This window comes from Oryctolagus cuniculus, chromosome 11 (assembly GCF_051225735.1).
Source record: "Oryctolagus cuniculus isolate XC-2025 breed Fujian yellow rabbit chromosome 11, ASM5122573v1, whole genome shotgun sequence".
Lineage (NCBI taxonomy): Eukaryota > Metazoa > Chordata > Mammalia > Lagomorpha > Leporidae > Oryctolagus > Oryctolagus cuniculus.
This window is the reverse complement of record NC_142877.1, coordinates 80809298-80832291: the sequence shown is the minus strand read 5'-3', so window position 1 is coordinate 80832291 and position 22994 is coordinate 80809298. Positions and strand designations below refer to the sequence as shown.

The 22994-nt window shown below is 38.8% G+C and overlaps 1 protein-coding gene across 13 annotated transcripts in view; it reads right to left on the bottom strand.

Annotated features, from left to right (window-relative positions):
* The window catches only part of NAV3 (neuron navigator 3), a 966035-nt gene that overhangs the window by 163659 nt on the left and 779382 nt on the right, over positions 1-22994 (bottom strand). For 11 of the 13 annotated variants that reach the window (XM_089307477.1, XM_051846465.3, XM_008256837.5 and 8 more), the window contains 2 exons: positions 13050-13158; positions 11936-12319 (listed from right to left, as the gene is read on the bottom strand). In XM_089307477.1, the coding sequence (XP_089163603.1) occupies positions 11936-12319; positions 13050-13158 (493 nt within the window). Of the gene's footprint in view, positions 1-11935; positions 12320-13049; positions 13159-19837; positions 20477-22994 lie in introns of those variants that run through there. The other 2 variants (XM_089307481.1, XM_089307482.1) reach the window with 2 other exon arrangements.

Here is a 22994-nt window from a genome sequence, read left to right as displayed (position 1 = left end):
TAATTTTCCTCTGTGTGGACATTCAACTCACCAGGAAGAATTAACATATTTTGTCAAGTTTATTTGGAAATCAATGTTCCTTAATGCAACAAGGACCTAGCATATGATAAAAACTGATTTTCACTTTTGTTATCCATATTTTGAACAGACTTGTAGATAATGTGATTTCTAGCAAAATAAGAGCAAGGTAATTTCATTTTGGAAAAGCATTTTTGAAAAGTTGTAGGTCGTATAAGTAATGGAACCTTACAAAACTTAAAGTTATGTTAATTTATTTGATAATTAAGAATTATGCCATGAGGAAGACATTTGAGTCCTAGCTGCTCCACTTGCAATCCAGCTCCCTGCAGGTGCACTTGGGAAAGCAGCTTAAGATAGTCCTAGTCCAACAACCTGGGCCCCTTCAACCACACAGCAGACCCAGACAGAGTCCCAGGCTCCTGGCTTCAATCTGGCCACTGTGGCCATTTGGGGAGTGAACTAGTGGATAGATTATATCTTTTTCTTTCTCCCTGTCTCTCTCCATCTTTCTGTTACTCTCCCTGTCAAATAAATAAAATAAATATTTTTTCAAAAAAGAATTATGCCATAGTTGGTCACGGTCATAAAATAATAACCCAGTTGAGTTGTACTAAATGTTTAATATGTTGCCAGAACCTGTTATAAACATGAGGATGCTTCAAAAATGTATGGAAAAATGAAATTAAAATATTATTTATTTTGGTACGTAAAGATAAAGGCTTACTTGTTTGATGGTAAGGTTGCTACCTTGAGATCATTGAGCACTATCACTGGGGTCATATAGGCAAAGACCCGACGTGTAGTATGCATGTCATAATACACATTTTTCCATTAACTTAAGTCATCACATTATTAGTTTCATTTTCTTAACTTTTTTCTAAAGTAGAAAGGTTTCTGCAGGGAATTTAGAAGACTGGGAAGAAAATACAAAAGTAGCCTTTCCATACTTTAACCTTAGGCTTCCAGATCCAGTTGGGGGAAATTTTGTTCACGTATTATTGGAAAGGCAGAGATGAAGCACAGAAGAAAAAGACAGCTAGATGTTACAAAAAATAGGTAAGAGCTAAAAGGTTAAGAATTTGCATAGGAGGTTGTACATTTGATCTAACAGTTAGGATACCACCTGGACACCTGCAGTTCATACTAAAAAGTGGCTGGGTTAGAGTCCCAGCTCTATTCTGATTCCAGACTCCTGCTAATGTGCATCCTGGGAGGCTGCAGATAATACCCCAAGTCCTTGAGTCCCACTCACTCACTTGGGAGACCTTGAATAAGTTTCAGGCTCCCAGCTTTTGTCTGGCCTGGCCTCAGCTGTTGCAGGCATTTGGGGAATGAACAGGGGATAAAAGATCAATTAATCTCACCCCCACCTCACTTTCTGGAATAAAATACAGTTTTATTTTAAGCAAAAAAAAAAAACTTCTACATGGATGCTCAACTAGGCATGGCATATTTGAGAAATAAATTTAGAAAAATCAGCTCTAAAACCCACGAACTTAAACACCACACATTGCTGTCTTAGCTGATAGGCTGCACTGTTCCCCCAACATCCTATCCTTGAAATCTATCTACTTAATTACCATCACCCAGCCACCATGATTAGACAGGGATGGTCGCCCTGATAGTCATATTACCGCTAGGTAATGTTGCTTCCTTAGTTATAAGGGATGAGATCTAGGTGTTTAATATCCTAACCCATGCTGGGATATCTTTTTTGAGACTTGGGATTAAAAGGCATTTCATCATTCTCTCTATGTGAACAGAATTAATAATGAAAACTCAGGAGCTATGGCTATCTATCTTCCACCATATGCAAAGAACTATGAGGAAATTGTATTTATAGTATATTTTCTTTAGGTCCTGACTTCCAAATTAATATTTCTATTCCCTGCTACTCTACACGCTCTGGAATGAGACATTGAAGTACTTCCTGTTCATAGATACTTGGATTTCCCATAACCATGTCAAAGGCAATATACAACTGATTGAAAATGGAATTAGAAGGTAAGTTTATTTTCATGCAAAAATTTTTTAAATCCATGCATATGAGGAATCTTTAAAAAGTTCAGGGAAGGGGCTGCCATTGTGGTGTAATCAGTTAAGCTGCAGCCTACAATGCTGGCATCCCATATGAGCATCTCCTTGAGTCCTGGCTGCTCCACTTCAGATCCAGTCCCTTGATAATGTGCCTGGAAGATGGACTAAGTGCTAGGGCCCCTGCCATCATATGGAAGACCAGGAAGGGAGTTCCTGGCTCCCAGCTTCAGCCTGGCCCAGCCCTGAACAGCTGTTGCAGCCATTTGGAAAGAGAACCAGTGGATGGAAGATCTCTCTTTCCCTCCCTAACTCTCCCGCCCTCCCTCTCTCTCTCTTTCTCTGTAACTCTTTCAAATACAATAATTTTTTAAAAGTTCGTGAAAAATGCATATTTGAACAACTGCCAGGATTTCATTTTTTCTTTGCACCCAAATAAACTTATGTCTTAAACATATTTTTCATAAATGCTTTAAATTACTCTCATATTCTCTTTACCACTAGAGCTGCTTTAAATATGCTGATACTTGGGGCTGGCGCTGTGGCGCAGTAGGTTAATCCTCCACCTGCGGCACCTGCATCCCATATGGGTGCCGGTTCTAGATCCAGGTGCTCCACTTCTGATCCAGCCCTCTGCTGTGGCCTGGGAATGCAGTAGAAGATGGCCCAAGTCCTTGGGCCCTTGCACCCACGTGTGAGACCGGGAGAAAGCGCCTGGCTCCTGGCTTCAGATCGGCGCAGCTCCGGCCCTTGTGGCCATTTGGGGACTGAACCAACGGAAGGAAGACCTTTCTCTCTGTCTCTCCCTCTCACAGTCTGTAACTCCACCTCTCAAATAAATAAAAAAAAATCTTTTAAAAAATAAATAATTACGCTGAAAATAGTACAGAGACAGGAAAATAAACAATCTTCCCAGTCATCAGGCTGGATATGACACTTTATTTTTCTTCACTCTCCACCCCCACTGCTAGAAGACAGAGTCTATTCAAATCTGTGAATCTACATTACTATGCTGCAATTATTTCAGAAATTCAATGAAAGACAAAAAATTGTACCTATTTTGGTATTGTTCAACTCTATTTCCTAAATCATTTTAAGAATATGCAATCTACTGTCATAGTGACTACACTAATTTTTAAAGTTTTACAGTGAAATATATCATTTTTATACAAAACTGTATATAAAGTATGAAAGTACATGCTCAATAATAAAATAACATCAACTTTCATGTACCAGACTTGACTTCACAAATAGAACATTCCTAGTATCTGTATTGTTCCTTTGAGTTCCTCCCAAATCACATCCCCAAAACTCCTTTCCTGAAGTATCCAATTTCCTGGATTTTGTGTAAATCATTAATCATAGTTTCTCAATGATTTTGCCATATGCATATTTATCTATAAAATACAGCATTTAGCATTGCATGGTTTTGAACTCAAAATTAATTGAATATGTATTTTGTGATTTCCTCCTCTCACTCAAAATTACCTTTATTATAATTCATCTAACTGATGTGTAACATTGTATTATACATGACAACTTTATAGCTCTAATTTACAACTAAAATACAGTTTATTAATCTGACTACTATAAATATTTGACTTGTTTTTAGTCTATTTGCTATTAAAATGCTGTCATACAGTTATGTATATCTTGTACACACAGAGAAGAACTGCTCTATAGTCTATTTTGTGGTACAGCATTACTGGGTCATACGAGAAACACATGCATTCAATTTTACTAATCAACATCAACTATTTCTCAAAAGCATTTCAGAACTTAGAGTTCAACTCCATATCTATGGATGAGGAATCTCACTAATTCAGAAATTTGCTAGTATCTGGTATTTTTATGAGCTTGCAGATGTGAAATAACATCTGATTTTAAGTTATAAGTTCTGCATTACCAGGAGGTTGGTAATATTTTTGCTTTTTCATAAGCCATTGATAATTTGTCTAGCGTTCTTTCATTTTTCACTAATACTAACCCTTTCTGGGTTATGTACATTAAATATGCATGTGGCTGACATGAACTTAATCCTGATACTTCTATCATGTGATGTTAGGAATTTTTCTGAAGAACTAGCTCAATTTTAATAATTTTCTCACTTCACTTGGCAATCGCTTATGTTATTTTTGTACAGTTTTATAGATCTGGTAGCTTGCTTTTGAGAGTTTTGGTCTCTGTTGCCATCTTCCACTTTATCAAAGCCTACTCTGTCTTCACCCTCTTTCTCCACGTTGAGCTGAATTTTGATTCTACACCTGGAACGTCTTCCTCCCTGTGGACTGCCCATTCCCTCCAGACATCACCACAGACCCTTCCGTTCCAGCTTCTCAGCTGCTGAAAAACCCCTTTCAGCCTCGACCAATTAGTATCCTCACCTCGGCTGTGTGCTTTCCAGTCGGCCTGGGTTGGCCTGCTCTCATGGTTACCATCCCCTGCTCTCACGGTTATGAGTTTTCCGTTGCTGCCCTCCATTTCTTCTTACATGAGCACCACTGCCTGGTGGTTCTTTGGCTCTTGGATGTTTTTCATCAATTGCTTATACTCCAGATTTGAGAATGTATCTTGTTGTCATCTCTTTTTTAAATTATTTTTTCTGTTTTATAAGGGGACTAGGAAAGACTCAAAACATGCACTTCTACCACATCTACCTTTTTTTTAGAATTCTGTTTTCATATTCAATATCTTATCAGCTGCTGCATGTCTCATTTGGATGATTGTTTATTATCACACTGATAATCTACAGGGAGCCTCCATTCCCCCAAAAGTTTAGTATCTTCTTTTAAAAGAGCACAAGTAACATTAAAATACGTCCTCTAGATCAAGTGTGCTGGCTAAGTAAACCATGGGAATAATTAATGACCACTGAGAACCTTTTTGATGTTCGTTTGAGAAACAACACATGCTCCTAGTAGAGGAGCTTCTCCAAGTAGACAAGTAGATGATCTCATACAATCATACGGTTAAGTGTGCACATTAGACTCGGACTACTGAGGTTCAAACTCGGGTGGGATCCTCATTAGCTGTGTGGGCTCAGATAAGACACTTAAATTACATGTGACTTAACTGTTCCATCTATAGAACTAAGATAGTAAAATATACTTGTTTCTTTCAGTTATGGTGACATATCAGTGAGTTAATATATGCAACATGCACAGAACCTTGTGTAGTGTAAGTACTATAATAAATGTTGCTACTACTACCAGCTGTTTTTTCATTTGGTATTTCTACATTCACTAAAATAGCTCATATCTTGAATATAAAATTAGAGGAAACATTAAGAATGTGTGGTTCCCAAGCTGGATTCTTGTAACTCAGCTCAGACAACCCTGTGACCTGCACACTGCTCTGTAGTCTTCAGTCATCACAAAAATGACTGAAGACTACAAAAAAAAAAAGAGAGAACAAAAATCTCACTGAAGCAGAATTGAGGGGAGATGAAGGAAAAAGCACGGTTAAGTCTATCAGTCCACACCTGTTTTGGAAAATTTCATTCCCAGACTATTTTGGATTCGGGTCACGTGAGTTAAAGTAGAATTTTTGGTTATATTCTTGCTCTACTATTTAGCACTCTGACATCTGAAAATAACTTCAATTTCCACCCAATTAAAATGAGTAACTTTTCTCCCAATTTTTCTGGGTGTTCCTTTTTTGATTCTTAAATGGAGACTTTTTCAAAGATTCTCATTATAAGTAAGAGGCCTTCCTCTGACTAATTCCTAATTACTGACACATCACATCCCCAAGTGTTTAAAGTAATTTCAAAAAGAGAAGGAAGAGATAAGCCCTTGCATGCTTCAAGACATTTTGAATTCTCAGAATGCTGATTAACTAATTTTCTGAGTTCTACCTAAAGTACATGAAGCAAAATGAGGCTTCATTCCCACTTGCACTGACTGCATGACATTCCTTGCGGTTCCATGAGACAAAATCTGAAATGAAACATCTTCATCCATTACTGTGCTTACTGAGCCTTTTATGCCTTTAATTAGTAAAATATACTCTTAAAATGATGAAGAGAAGTTAACTTTGTGGTTCAATTTTTAAATGAGTTGTAGCATAGATATATCTAACCTCTGTTTTCTTACTTCAAAAAATATTATCAAGTTAAGCTTTTCCTGAGTTAACTCTAGGCCTTCTTGTTTTCCCACATTTTAAATCTAGGCTGGGAAACTGGAGTACTTCCTTCTGCTGCCAAAAGGGGCACCTCACATACACTGGGGAGCAGTGAACACAGTTCATCTTAGGGATGAACTCCCCACAATATACAGTCACCTTGAAGCTAAGATCTGTCTCATGACCTGCTCATGGGCACCAGTCACCTTCCTATCAGGGAACACTTCAGTGTCCTGTACACTATCATGGCAAAGAAACATGTAAGACCAAGCAGGTAAATATCACCAGAGGAAGCTTCCATACAGAATTTAGGGTATTCTTACTTGGTCAACATAAAACCAGTAAACCACTGATGCATATTTAAATGGCTTCATTTGCAAGATTATTCGTGATCTGCTTTGAAAGATTGATAGGGAACAAAAGTGAAGGAGGCAGGAAGTCAAGTTAGGTTTCAAAGGAGGCATGACACAAGCAGGAATGATAAAGGATGTAACAACATTATTTTGTGAGTTCAGCAGAAACTAGACAGCTCTCATCAAATCAATTTCCTCCTCCTCTGGGGCACACAGTGAAACTTACTTCCCAGCATCTTCCATGGTGAGATGTGACCATGCCGCTGTTCCAGTGACAGCTGGGTAGATGTCACACACACAATTTCAAGGCTTGGTATATACAAAATACTACCTCACCATGCTTCTCTCTCTTGTGCTATTTTCACATTGCATACCAATGCTCCAAGTGTCCATGGAAACCTTGTTATATAACAGCAGAATTACCATTCACTAACTTCTGCATGACGGACTGCTTGGTGGACACTCCCAAGTCGGAAACACGGGTGAGAGTTTTATGTGAGGGAGGAATGCTCTTCTCTAAGTGCAGTTACCTATATTTTGAGATTCTATGTTACAGAAATAAGTGTTAACCACTAAGGACAGTATATACTGGTAAACAGGAAACGCTCCTGAGTATGGAGCATTAATATGCTATAAATGCATACTCTTAGGTACAGAACTCACTTGGTAAAAAGCAGTGACTTTAAAACAATACTTTCCTAAGAATATCTGTGTCTGTGTGTGTCTATATCACTAGCTATGCATGTATGTATATTATTATTCATTACTGAACAAATGAACACCTACAAAAATATATAAAACACTAGCACGTGAGTCACATGTGGCCCAACAATGTCTGTAAGGTTCACCACTGCATAGGTACAGATGTCCACAAGTGGCTTTTAGTTCCTCTCCCTACAGATTCCTTTCCTGGGAGTTCTCATGCCTCTCACAATTCCCACTCTCTTCTCCTGATATTAGACACATTATACATCTACTGTGGAGACAATGTAAGCTTTTTCAACACTGTCTTTTTCAACCACTGTCTCCAACTCTGCATTTCTAATTGTATCTTGTCACGTTCCCTCTCTGCTTTCTCACCAGGAAAGAGCTACACTTTCTATTTTTTCTGCCTATTTATGTTTCTGCCTTTTTTCCCCTAATGTTTTAATTTCCTGTCTCCTACACTTATAATCTGAGTTTTCTGTTGTTATTCTGTACCCCTTTTAATTTCATGAACAGCACTGTCAATTTTTCCTTGGCAGCACTTTTTTTTTTAAAGGTTTATTTATTTATTTGAAAGGCAGAGTTACAGAGAGGCAGAGGCAGAAAGAAAGAGAGAAGTCTTCCATCTGCTGGTTCACTCCATTTCCCCAAATGGCCTCAATGGCTGGAGCTGCGCCCATCCAAAGCCAGGAGCCAGTAGCCTCTTCAGGTCTCCCATGGGTGTGAAGGGCGAAAGACTTGGGCCATCTTCCACCGCTTTCCCAGGCCATAGCGGAGGGCTGGATCAGAAGTGGAGTAGCCAGGACTCGAACTGGCACCATATGGGATGCTGGCACTGTAAGCGGCAACTTATCCACTATGCCACAGTGCCAGCCCTCTTGGTAGTAGTTTTCCAATCAATGTTCTTCTTCCTTTTATTTTCACCAATGTCACTACCACACATCTAGCTTATCTGTTTGAAACAGATCTAGCAATAATCCTTGAAATCTAGCTTCCTTCTTTGATACATTTTTCATGCTTTGCCTAAACTGTTTTTCAAAACCATCACCATGAGGCTCGCATTGTGGTGTCACCAGTAAAGCTATCACCTGCGACACCAGCATCTCATATGGGCTCTGGTTCATGTCCCACTTGCTCTACGGCCAATGCGGCACCCTGCTCATGGTCTAGGAAAAGCAGCAGAAGATGGCTGAAATGTTTGGGCCTCTACCACCCATGTGCGAGACAGAGAAGAAGCTCCTAGCTCCTGGTTTCAACCTGGCCCAGCCCTGGCCATTGGAGCCATCTGGGGTGTGAACCAGAATTTGGAAGATCTTTCTCTCTCCGTCTCTCCCTCTTTCCCTGTAAATCTTTGAAATAAATAAATGAATCTTTGAAGCAAGCAAACAAGCAAAAACAAAACCATCACCATCCTTGTGCCCTGTTTTGTGACAATTTGGTAATCCCTAAGAAATAGTGGTTTCCATTGCATATGGTACAAACTTTAAACTTCTTAGTATAATGATGTAAAGCTCTGTCAAAATAGTTCCTATCTCCTTAAATATTCACTTGCCATGACTCTCAGTTTCTGAGTCTGAAATTATAATTTAGTCAAGTTTAGTGAATGACTTATACCTTCTACATTTATACTTTTCCTACATATTTTCGGTTTTTAGTGTGTATTTTTCATCTATAGATATTTAAACAAGGGAACAGAGTAAAAATACTTTCTTTCTATTCACTCCTTCCCATTGTGTACTAGGATTTAGCTTTTTTCCCCCTTATTCTCAACTCTTAGGTCAATTTTGATGTGTACTAACCTTTTGAAATTATCTTCACATTGCACTGTGGATGTCAATTGCTTTCTGATTTAAATTGCCCTCAGGACAAGTTGTTTCCCTCCACATAGGCATTTTGCAGGAGCATGAATAAGTCCAGTCAATTCTCACTATTCAAAATTCCATATTTCCAAATTCACCTACTTGCTAAGACGTATTCGTCACTCCTGAATCAACACTTGGAGTACTTTCACACTCACTCCCAGACATGCTCAGAGCAGAAAAAAAAAAAAAAAAAAAAAAAGAAAGAAAGAAAGAAAATTGTGTCCCAGGTTTTCAGCTGAGGTCAAACAAGATGACAAACTGCCTTCTTGTTTCAGCTCTTATAATATACACAAGAGCTCTTTTTTATAGTCTATTTTGGGCCATATTGTTCTGCATTTTTGTGCTTTCCATTGGAGATTATGCTGTTCCAAATGGGCCTTGCACAGGGAGCTGAAGTGATGTCTTGTGTTCCTAAGTCCAAGGAAGCATAAGTCTCATTCAGACATGAGCTCTGACACAGTTGGTTGTGAGTCCCATGTTAATGAATGGACAATATGTGTTGAAAAGGGTGCCTGGAAACTGACACACTGTTATGGACTAATCAGCTGATGAAAATGCTGTCAGAGGCTCCCAGAACCCTAAACCTATTTTCCCCTAGGTACAACACGTGGTCTAACTAAAGTAAAATCACCACCACAAAAGTGACTTTATAGAACAAAACTGTCACAAATAATGAAATTGATTGCATATGTGTGTATGTATAAATATGTAAACATGTGTGAATAATTATGTATTTAAGTAAACATTCAACTATAATTGAATACTGAACATAAAAAGTGAGTACACACATATTCCACATTTAAAGAGATGGAGAGGGGCCGGCGCTGTGGCACAGTGGGTTAACGCCCTGGCCTGAAGCGCCGGCATCCCATATGGGTACCGGTTCTAGTCCCGGCTGCTCCTCTTCCAATCCAGCTCTCTGCTGTGACCTTGGAAAGCAGTAGAGTATCGCCCAAGTTCTTGGGCCCCTGCACGCATGTGGGAGACCTGGAAGAAGCTCCTGGCTCCTGGCATTGGATAGGCACAGCTCCGCCTGTTGCGGCCATCTAGGGAGTGAACCATCGGATGGAAGAACTCTCTCTCTCTCTCGGCCTCTCTTCTCTCTGTGTAATTCAGACTTTTAAATAAATAAATGAATCTTACAAAAAAAAAGAGATGGAGAAAGAAGAGGGAGGCAGAGACAGGAGGGAGTATGGCGAGAATGGAGAAAGAAGAAGGGAAATGGAGGAAAGACTATGCCTTGAATATCCCTGTGCTGCCATCATGTTCTCCAAACTGCATATCCCACCTTAGACTACATTAAATACAAAGAAAGGTTAAAGACAACTAATAACTATACTTTTTAGGTTATTAATTATGATAAATATAATGATGATAATTGGGAGGAGAATCAATTTATTGAGAACTTACGTTATGCCTGTCTTTGTGCTAAGCAAAAAGTTCTGAATGACTCCCTCATTTTTAAGAACTCTTTGCAGATGCTGCAACTTTATCCCTAGTCTAAGTGTTACGAAATAATTTAGATAAATTAAGGTCCCAGAGATAGAAAATGATAGAAAGAGATCTAAATGAGGAACTCTGATTCTAGTGGCCAGTGAATCACAGTTTATGCTAATCAATTATAATTTAGTTTCCTCAGTCTAAATTGTTAGAAACTCAGGGTGAAAACCAGAAATGCACTGGTGGACATGAGGTTATCAGAGCAGAGTTATAAATCTAGTCAAAAGCCATTTTGTGCTTTTTATATCTTGTCACAAACCAACAAATGGTCTTTAATAAATGAAGACAGGAAGGGTTCCATTGTGTCCTCAGTTTGTTATTTCCTATTTGTATAGGAAAAGTATTAACTCTGACATAAAAGGACACTGAGTTGGTCAAAACTCAGATTTATATGAAAATGACAGATAATATTAGTTTTGAAGTTTTCCATATTTTACAGAGCCTGGGTTTTGAAGTCAGATGTATCTGAGTTTTGATCAAGTTGGCTTTTCCCCAACACTATACAAGTTGTGGCCAATGAGCTCAGTTTCCTCATCTGTAAAACATACAAAAAGATTCTCATCTCATAAGAATTGTTAGCATGGTAGAAGTTAAACAATACCTTAAAAGCACCTAGCAGGAGTGCAACAAGTAAAAAGAATTGATCAAAATGGCAATGACAATTATTAATAGAAATAGTTTTACTAGGATAGTGAAATGATTCCACTGACATTCATCCTCTGATTAAATCAAACCATGCAAGTTGCTAGAGGAATCTAAGAGTTTATCATCACAACATTTTGAGGAATGTAATAGGAAAGAGAAAGAAAACAGAGGCTAAGGTTTTTTTTAAAATGCCATGTCATCTAAAGAGAATTAATCAATTGGAACTTTCAACTCCAAAAAGATTTTCCCCTTAACTTAAATAGAAGGTGCATAATTGAAGAATTCTAGAAAAATACTTGAGCTTCAAAGTAGCTGATGGAAGCTTCTGAGAAGCCAAAAATGAAAAATATCAAGCATAACAGCATAGCTCCTCCTGTCTCCTTCCCACACCCTGCACTACAACATCTGTTACTTAAGCAGCATGTGGAAATCTATGAAAAACACTGGCCACCTGTGTCTCCTCAAACCAACAGCCCGAAAACCGAATGGCTTATAAGGAAAAGAATGTATAACACTCTTGGATATTTTACCTTCCATGAATGAGTCAAGACACTGAAACATCCCCAGATAACCTCAGATTTCTCAGATTTTCAAATGCAAGTTAAGTTCCATTCCACGTTCTTCTTACAACTCACGCATCCTAACAGGCCATGTTCCTGCCTGCATACGTGGGTGGAGACTTGGATCACTTACCCACTGTTGATGTCGTCCGTCCTAAGACTTTTCCCGAGGATGTCACCGTCACTCATGTATCCACCAACATCAACCTCAGAAGACACGTCCAAGTCGCTGCTTGCTTTCTCACTCATGTCAATTTGTGACATGTTTCCCAGCCGAGAGACAGCAGCCCTACGGAGAGGTGTCGTATACATGAACCTCGAGGGGTCTGTGTGGATGAACCGACTGGTGCCACTGCGTGGGTAGCCGGCACCCAGGGAGGGAGCATCTCCAGCCTGAAGTCTAGGGCATGCCTGCCCCAGTCTCCAGGTCATGGGAGTGGGTCGACCTGACAAGTTGGGGATGGTCCTTCCATTCACTTCTGTCGTCACAGTGCTATCAAAGGTTGTCTCCAGGGTGCTGTAAAAAAAAAAAAAAAATGGAGAAACATCTATACTCTAGTTCATTTCAGGCCAAAGACCCCAAATTCATGAAGACAGAAGTGCTAGAGTTGAGTCATTTCTTAAAAGCAGATCATTTCCACGAAAGCCAAATCACTAGATATGTGTATTTTAAGATGTTAATCTCTTCTGCAGGTATCAAAATGTGGAAAGGGACCTTCATTTCCAACTGTATTTTTTTCCAGAAAAAGGCCATAATTGTATTTTAGGTTAAACAAAAGATTGTTTCACATTCTCAACAAACTCTTAACTCACTCAACTGTAACCTTGTCAGATCTATCCTGGAAGTTAACTGCAATTCCGTTTGAATGTCTCCTACCAGCCCTGGCAGGTGCATTTCAATTGCATCTTCTGCCACTCTTCCCTAGGCTAGGAGTAAAAATCCACTCCACTTACTAGTGATACTGGTACTTGTAGAACCTAAATCAGTTTGAATGGGAAATCATATGGAAGAAGAGATGAATAGGATCCCTGGATTTGTGTGGAGATTTTTCAGTATTAGGATAATCATCAATTTTTCAATGTAAGGATAATCACCAATTGAGTTTTCAAAGCAAGGATAATCACCAATTGAAATGTGCATAAGTAAATAGTAAGGAATTTCTCAAATTCTTTTCTTTCATTCTGAGAAGTGCTCATTTACAATGTTTTCTTTATTGGCCCAAAGATGTACAGAATTGAGGAGAAACCTGTGGCTGATCTGGGTCCCACGAAGACTGGACATAGTCTCTTCTAAATTCTGCCTCAAATCTGCTATGTTTTTCACAGTTCTCAATCTTCTTGTTTCAGGGTCTTCACCTACAAAGCAGCATTTGTTATTCTGCCATTTTCTATTATCAAATAATTGCATGCATAGGTGAGTAGCATAGAGCATTCCTCTTAAAGAGCAAAAAAGCAGGAAATTCCAAAAAAAATCATCATCTTAAAATTATAATTATTCTTTTTACCAAAAGTGTGAATATAAACAAATATAATATCACAACTACTATTTTTTAAGTGATGTAACGTAGTCTTACTTGTAGGTATGTGACCTTTGTCACTGCAAAATGAGAACACAAATTGCATAATCCATACTCTTGAGCTTAATTTTAAAATTTAAGAATATTTGGATCCTAATTATTTCAATAATTACATGTGCTGTAAGTGTACTTAGAATAGTTGAAATAAGTTCTCCTTATGCAGTTACATATGCATTTATACTTTGGGGAATAGGCTTGAGCTCTTCTTATTGAAGTAATAGCCTACTTATTTTCATTCCACTTGAAAGACAGAGAGATAGAGATCTTCCATCTGGATCTTCCACTCCCTAGATGCCTACAATATCCAAGTTGGGGCCAGGCCGAAGCTAGGAGCCTGGAATTTATTTCAGTTTTTCTAAATGGGTGGCAAGGACCAAAGTTATTCAGTCACATCTGCTGCCTCCCAGGGTGTGCATCAACAGGAAGCTGGAACCGGAAAGGAAAAGCCAACATTTGAATCAGGCACTCTGATATGGGATATGGACATCCCAAATAGCCTAACTACTTACTGCTTACCCTAAAAACAATGAGTTTCTTTAAAAAATGATTTATTTTATTCTAAAATCAGAGTTAAGGGGCTGGTGCTGCGGCATAGTGGGGAAGGCCACTTCCTGCAGTGCTGACATCCCACATGGGCACCAGTTGGAGTCCCAGCAGCTCCACTTCCAATCCAGCTCTCTGCTATGGCCTGAGAAAGCAGTAGAAGGTGCCCCAAGCCCATGAGCCCCTGCACCTGCATAGGAGACCTGGAAGAAGCTCCTGGCTCCTGGCTTCAGATCGCCCCAGCTCTGACCAATGCAATCCATGGATGGAAGATCTCTCTCTGTTTCTGCCTCTTTGTAACTCTGCCCTTCAAACAAATAAATAGATCTTTGAAAAAAAAAGTTAAGGAAGAGAGAAAGAGAAAGAGAGAGATCTTCCATCTGTTGGTTCACTTCCCAGGTGGCCAAAATGGCCAGGGCTGTGCCAGGCTGAAGTCAGGAGGTAGGAGCTTCATCTGAGTTTCCCACTTGGGTGGTAGGGGCCAAAACACTTTCCCAGGCCCTTAACAGGGAGCTGGATCATAAAAGCAGTGCTTGGGTTCAAGTTCTGACTCTGCTCCTGATTAGAGCTTCCTGATAATCTTCACCCTGAGAGGAAGCAGGTGATAAATCAAGTACTTGGGTCTCTGACACTCATGTGCGAGACTCATATTGTGCTGCCAGATACTGACAGTTGTGGGCATCTGAGGAGTGAAGCAGTGGACAGGAGATTTCGATGTCTCTCTCTGTTTCTCTGCCTTTCAAACATATGATTTCAAAAAAAAAAAATATGGGAAACTAATCAACTTACTAATTTATTTTCTTAGCACTCAGGTCATATTTTAAAACACTAAGAGCCCATATAACATTTATAATCATAAAGTTGGTTAGGATTTAAGAGATTTTTTTTCCTTACTTCTAAGCCAAAAATCTCATCAGTGTCTTACATAGGGCAGGGCCTTCTCTCTCTGCATGAATCCTTTAAACTTGGAAAGACCCCCAGCCTCGACAGTGAACAATGGCTGCTTCTTTTGTTAGAAGGGTCTTCTTGAGAAAACTCATAAGGTACAAGCAATGCTCTGTTTCCCTTTCACTTACACCCAGTGGCCCCAGTGGATCTGAAACCAACTGAACCAATTTGCATTATCTTAGCCATGGCAGCCACTCAAATATTGGAAGGCAACCACTAATGCTTTTATTATCTTTTTCAGCCAAACACTGCTATTTTGATTAGTTTTCCTCATCCTGGATTGTTGCCAAACAGCAGCCATTCTGCTGCCAGTCCATAAATCTTCCTTCAAATCATAAGTTATTTAAATAATTAAAATGTGTTTCATAATACTATTATGATATCAAACTTAGTATTTAAAAAATCCCATAAATGAACTATATTTATAAACTATATTTTAAGAAATAGAAAAATACACATTGGACCTCATGGACATGACATAAACTTTTCCTATCATGTGATCTAAATCAAATGATATGATTTGTAATCTGTAGATTAACATTTCTTTGGAACTCAGAACTGTTAATAACTCTTGAGACTGTGACCATAATCTCCTTGGAAGTTCTTTGCATGTTTCTCTTCATAAATATAATAAAATCCATTTGAGAAATGGCCACGAAGAAGTTTTCTATTCACTTTCAAGTAATCCAGGTAGACCTTGATGAACAAGAAGGATTTGTAGAGTAAATTTAAAGGATAGGAAACAAATCTCAAAATAGGCACAGAAAACACAAAGGCAAAGAAGGGATTTAATCAACTGAGTCAAAAGAAATAATGAACAAGAGGAAAAAACTGGAGAAGCATTAAACCTAAAGCTCACTATAGAAGATTTACTATAGTACAGAGGCCTTCAATTCTAAGTGTCATGAAGAGATTTGAAGTCATAAGTAGAGGAAACTATTGGGAATGTGTTTGTTGGAAGAGAGGGGAATGCAAGTCACTGGATTTAAACAACTTTTTGGAATAAACCATTATATATCCCCTATCCCTGACCTGAAACCCTCTGGGAGAAATTGCCTTTTTTGAGTTTTACTTATTTACTTGAAATGCATAATGAAAGAGCAAGAGCGGGAGCGAGAGCGAGAGAGAGGGAATCTTCCATCCTCTGATTCATTCTCCAAATATCTGCAACAGCCAGAACTGGGCCAGGGTGAAGCCAGGAGCTGGGAATTTCATCCAGGTTTCTCATGTATATTGGATTAAGTATTGCATGTGCTTTATATCTCAGGGTACGCATTAGTAGGAAGTGCAGCAGAGGCAGGACATGACCCCAGGCACTCTGATATGAGATGCAGGTATTCCAAGTAGCAGCTTAACTGGGAAAACTTTTAAGTTATAATCAAGCAGCATCTTGACAACTTGCCAATTAGTATAATATTAAAAATCTATATTTTAATTATGTTCAATATCTCTTTAAAATTTATTTTCACTTTTATTTGAAAGGCAGAGAGAGAGAGAGAAAGAAATATCTTTTATCCACTTGTTCATTTGCCAAATGCCAGCAATGCTGGGCTGGGCCAAGCCAAAGCCAAAAATATGGAACTCAATCCAGGTTTTCCATGTGAGTAGTAGGGACCAAAGTACTTGCGCCATCACCATTTCCCATCCAGGGTACACATTAAGAAGCGGGAATTGGAAGTGGAGTCTGGTGTTGAATCCAGACATTCTGATACAGGATGCAGGCATCTTAACAGCTTAGCCCAAAGTCTTCCCCTGTTAATATCTTTTCTATGTTAAATCTAAGACCACTGTATTATCAGATATTTTGTTTCACTCAATATTTTTTCATATCTTCTTCATCACCTTCTAAATTCCTTTTTCGAATTCAACACACATCTGAGATCCTCAAATTCTTCCCAGTGAGTCCATTATTTGCCTTTTGTTTTGGAACCATAGTCTCCCTTCCTCCTTTGGTTTTCCTCATCATGACATCCACTCATGACACACAGCACCACTGATGACAATCGGCAAATGGACGTGTTCCTCCCAACACTTAGTGAACAAAACATAATTGCTACCTTATTCATGCCATGAAAGATAATAACCAATGCAGAATTTATGGCAGTAAATGTTTTCAATGACCCACGAAAGGCAAGATAAAAGTAAGTGCACTTACAAACCCCCTAAGGATTGATTGCACTGCACTGTCTGAAATACCCTATGAATCTGTATTCAATTGACGTCTTGAGGCTTGGGGATGGGAGGAAAATGGTGGAAGAGGCCAATTATAAAACATAAATAAAATTAAATCTTCAGTAATAAGAGTTAGCAGAAAAACCCACATGAGAAATTCATTTAATCAAAAAAAAATGTTGTTTCCTCTCCCACTTGAATCATCTCAAAATTGATGCCTGAAGAGGTTTCCTATGTGTTGGACACAATGGCAGGAGCTGCTGCACATTTTCCAGAATGGTATATTTTGAAACTCACTTGGGATTTTTAGCAGTGAACACAGAGCTTTTTGGTCTTAAGAGTAGACCGCCAAATAACAAGCTTAATTTTGTGCCCCTGTATTATTACTTAGTGGCCGTCAGACTGCTTAATCTATGTGGTCCTGCTCTTACTTTTTAGGCTTTAATTATACACATTATAATTAAAATCGCCAGCTCTGTCATCTTTTAATAGAAAATCAAATTATAAGTGAATGAACCTGATTCACAGAGAATTATGCTCCGATACCATCCACATCACAAATATTACTACTGAGAGTATGGGAAGCTTTAATTTATTTTGAGAAATAGAGCCAGTTTTATGGATGGCCCAACAGCTATTGGGATAAAAAATGTTAGAAACTTACTGCTTAATCCCAACACTTCAGTGAAAGAAAGAGCAGACCATAGTCAACAGTTTTACAATTATCTTTTAAATGTTCTCTGCTGTAGTTCCAGCACAGGCCCTATAACATAGACCCTATGCCTGTCTTAGTTACCAGGATATCTAAGACTAAAGAGTTGAACTCAAGAAACCTTGCCTAACAACTAACTTGAAAGAGGCCATTTTGAGTCATCAGCAGAACCTAGCTAAACACGTGGTAGAAATTCTGAAATTTCTGTATACTGTGGGCCTGGACACATTCACCTACTTAGTATGCACCACTATTTAGGAAATCAGAATGCTTTATTGTCTGGAGATGTAATTATTCATATCAGAGATATTTAAAAAATGTCCCCTTTACTTTTTCACTTGCATTTTGAAAGACATACATAAGTGGGGGGAAAAAATCCTGCAAGAGAATAATCACACAATCACACAAATACAATAAGCAGATGCTCCATTTGAATACCATGATGCACAGTCTTCTGTTGAGAGGTTACCCTCTGACAGTAAGGCTGCAAGATATTTATGCACAAAAGGCACATGTCATATGCACACCCACCCACAGTATGCTATTATTTAACAGAGCAACCAACAAATACTGTCAGGGGATTGCACTCTGTTCACATCTCTGAAAATACTTCCATAAGTGCTACTTAGGGCAAGATAAATGCTACCATTTTAAAGGCAAAGGATGAATATTATCTGATTCTACAGTTCCAGAGGGTCAAAAAGAGGAGAAAGATTCATGAGGATTAAGACTTCCTTGTGCCTTTGTACTGCACACAGCTCTCTTTTATGAGAAGCAGTCCATCACAGAAATCACACAATGGTGAAGAAGTAAATCTTCAGCGTTTAAGTACCTGGTGCATTCAGATTCAGAAATCACTATTCTGACAACTGTGGAAATATTACTCTTTCAAAGCCAAAGTGACATGAAAAATTGAGCAGTATTTGCCTCTGCCACCTCTCTTAGCTTTCTTCGTCTACAAATCTGGCTCACTGACAGAGTCCAGAAATCCTTGTAAAACATCTTGTAATGTGAGGGTTACATAAAGAATTGGAACAGTTGCTTGAATAAGAAACAAAGAGATCCCTGGTCTTTTGGTCAGGTTCAATTTTCTTGAATTTAAGGAAACCTACATGAACATGAAGTCATTTGTGGAAATACACATTGAGATAAAATACTACAGGCTGAATGGTTTAATATTCAGGAATTTTAGAAGTGGCTGCATAAGGTAAATATATTCTGGTAGTACATGTGATATAGAAATAGCAATTAAGAGGTATATAATTTTAGATGTTTAGGTTAATGGCAAAGTTGATGCTTAAAGTTTAATCACAAAGCTGAAGAATCACTTGGCATCTTCGTATCTAGTTACAGATTACAGTCAGAAGTTACTACTGAAACTCATGTCACCAAAAGGCCTATCTTGTAAAGTATGAAAACAACTCATAGTCATCTACACAGTAGTTTAAGCACATATCTGGGAGCAGCTTTTGCCACATGTACACACATACAACTATACATATACACTCAAATGCAAGAAAGTAAAAGGCACTGGAGGCTTTTACGCTTCTCAAAGTGTTCCTGGAATGCATGGAACTTGTCAATGAGGTATAAAAAGAGCCTTCCCATGGCTAATGCTAAGTCTACAGAAACTTAACTATACAGGACATTTACCTAGGACCTTCATTTTGAAGTGAGGTGACCTTGAAGACAGTTGAACAGGCCCCCTTAGTGACTAAGCTTAAAAAAACCCACACATTTGGAAATTTAAAATGTTACATTTATTATGGGTGTCTAGAATTTTCTGAACACCAGGCCAATAATGCCCATGGCAGATGGCTAGCATTTGCTTTCTCCAAATAGATTTACAAGCAGTGCTCATAGCTCAGTCTTACCATACACACACACACACACACACGCACGCATACACACACACAATCATTTCACAAAACAAGCAATTACAACAGGTTTTTGAGTAACTATGTATTTTGAAAAAATAATCAATATGAATAATGGAAGCTATTTGGCTTATCCAATAACTTCCTAAGAAATGATGAAATTTCTTAAGATCCCACTCACATTTTTAGGAGCAAGCTAGACTTACCTAGAAAGTCTGTGTACAGTGCCTGTTCCAGATCACCCAGCATTGTAAGGATGACATCCTCATCCAGGTGTGCAGTCCCTTCCCGCAGGCAGCTTTCTCCCTCCTCCTCAGCCCAGCTTCTGCTGAGGCTGCTTAGCCTGGACACATTTTCATCTTCGGACCTGCTGTCTTCATCGCTCTCACCTTCCAAGTCTCTTCTTGCAGGCCAGATCTCCAAGTCCTCCCCTGCCGACTGGCTGCCCCCAGCAGGCAGGAGGCTCCAGGCTCCTGAGCCACTGGAGTGGTACAGAGACTGCACTGACCGCGACAGAAACCTGGACAGTGAGCGCCTCTCTGCATAGTGGGATTCCCTCTGGCTGGCTTTTGCAGCATTTCCAAACCAATTAGAAATGCGCACAGTAGGTCTCCTCTCCCCCTCACTGCTGAGGGAGAGGTTGGTCAGAGATTTCTGCTTCTGAAGGCAAGCCCCTTTTCTCCTTACTTCTTTGCTCCGAAACACAGAGAGCTCAGCTGGCCGCTGCATCGTTCTTCTAGTTGCTCCTGCTTTTCAATTGGACTTCATATCGTCTTTTGACACTGCAAATGCAACTAGCCTTATTTTTTTTTTTTTTTTTTGCTTTTTAATTCACATGTGGACTTCAATTAAAGCTCAGGCTCAAACATTCATAGAAGACTCTGGAGAGAATGCATACATAATTATTGGCCCACCGTGTAGCTTGCCAAATCATTCACTGATCAGCAGTACTTACAAACATTTTGCTTGAATATATCTGAAGCAGAAAAGAGTTCGCCAAAGACTCTGCTCCAGCTGCAAAGTAGCTCAGGAAGCCAACTATGTTTTCCTGTCTTCATCCAATGGCATGTCTCAGCAGGATGATGGGTCCACATTTCCCTCGCTTGCTTCTGTGCTCAGAAACGCAGGTAGTGGAGCAAGAGCGATAGCTGGCTTTTTTTTTTTTTTTTTCCTCCTTGCCTCTCACCAGCCCTGAGGTGATCTAGGTCTGCAACCCTTAATCTAATGAGCTGACACAGTGCAGCAAGTACAACCCTGCAACAGAGCCTAGGACGAGCAGAGATTAAGCACGGAAGCCCAGCCCTGCACGAGCCTCTTGCATTTTTAGTATTCCACCTGCATGCTAAGATCTATGGCTCTTCCTTGCTGCTGCAGTGGATGCTGCTGGCTGCCATGGCAGCAAACATCCTGTGAAATTAACACAGAAGCGCGGACGCCAGCGGCTGTCCAGCCTAGAGTGCCACAGGTTTCCCAGCCAAGCCTGAATGAGACGCTACACTATTAACCCCATGCACATGTAAATGACTCTCAGCCACCCATCCTCAGACACCGATCCACACACACACACACTCACATACACAACACCCAGATCCGATGCCGAGAATGACAGACTAATTCGCCGTTGCTGCAGGCGGCTGAAGCAGGCAGATCTGCCTCCCGAATGTTAGGATTTGTGCTGTAAAAGCACAAATCAAATTCAAGGGAGTGAAAGACCTAAAAAATGGAGCGCAGCCCTCACCACCCGCTGACATATAATACTTTCAAGAGAAAGTCTTTAAAGGGAAATATTTCTCTTCATCTTTTAAGGAACACAGTCAAGGTTTTTTTTTTTTTTAAATTCTGAAGCCATTTGGTAAAATCCTTATGTGACAATCAAAATCAAAATTTCTTTCCACTTCCCTTAAAAAATGCAAAAATTAACTTGAGGCTTTACCCTCAATATTTTGACTCAAAACATCCAATTAAAAGTTTATGGCCAAGCATGTAGAACATAATGATGTGTCAGGAAACACAAAAGGAGCATTTTTCTCTTTTGCTATTGAACATTTGTCCAAGTCTATTCCATTAACCTATAAGATCATAATCAGGTCTTAATTTTTAATGATTTGATATAAACAGAAAACCTAAAAGATGATTTTTATATCTTACATGGTTGTCTACACTATATCACCACCATAGAATTTTGATTTTAGGAAAATAGGTAAAATCAAATTTATGGTAAAGTAAGAGATCAAGAGTGATATTTCTAGTCAAGAAGATAATTATTAACAAAAATATTTTAAGGATGCTCTGCTTAAAATATCCTTGGTAAAAGGAGAAAAGTGAAGAAACACATACACAGAACTATTAAATTATGTCATTCAAAATGATATAAAAGTCCTCATCATTTTCATATCTAACATGATAAAAATCAAGTCTGATTTTCTATCTTCTATTGCTAATCTGAACAAGGGGAAATGACCAATCTTTTAAATATATACATTAGAATTACTATATAAATTATTTGTATAATTTATAATATATAAAGGTATACTGCCTATACCTTTATATATAACAATGTACCTAAAAAGTTAATTACTTATGCCCCCTCCAAGGTGGATCACACTTAGATCAATTTTATACATACATAAAAGGGAATAAGATGGAATGACAGCAATTATTTGTAACAAATTTTTCAATAACAAATCTGTGAATTGTGAATACTGACTCAATTTTTTACTCTTCAAAGTTTATCTAAAATGTGCTTAAATGAAGGCATAAATGTTTAATCATTAAAATTGACAATTAAACTTTTAAAAACCTAATTTTGTAAAAATATCTTAAAAAAATCAAATTGGGGGGTGGCTGGCTTTGTGATATAGAGGGTTAAGCCACCATCTGCGACAATGGCATCCCATATAGGCAACAGGTTCAAGTTCAGCTCTCTGCTAATGCACCTGGGAAAGCTGACCCAAGTGCTTGGGCCCCTGCACTCATGTGGGAGGGCTGGATGAAGCTCCTGTCTCCTGTCTTCAGTCTGGCCCAGCCCTGGCTGTTGCGGCCATTTGGGGAGCGAACTAGCAGATGGAAGATCTCTCTCCACGACTTTGCCTTTCAGATAAATAAATAATTTTTTTAAAGAGAGTGTTTAACTGTTAAATTTTTTAAAAAATCAAAGTGCCACTCCCTTGAGATTATAAGCACAACTTTTTTTCCTTTATTTTGAGTTACTGTAGCCTATTGAATTTCCAGGTTATGAGAAAACTGTAAATCTGCTGAAGTTTTAAAACTCAATTGGTTTGTCAAATATTATACTAGTAAATGGTAATGTACCCTAAGGTTTCAAAGATTCACAAAATAAGGGGACATCTGAAGATTTCACAG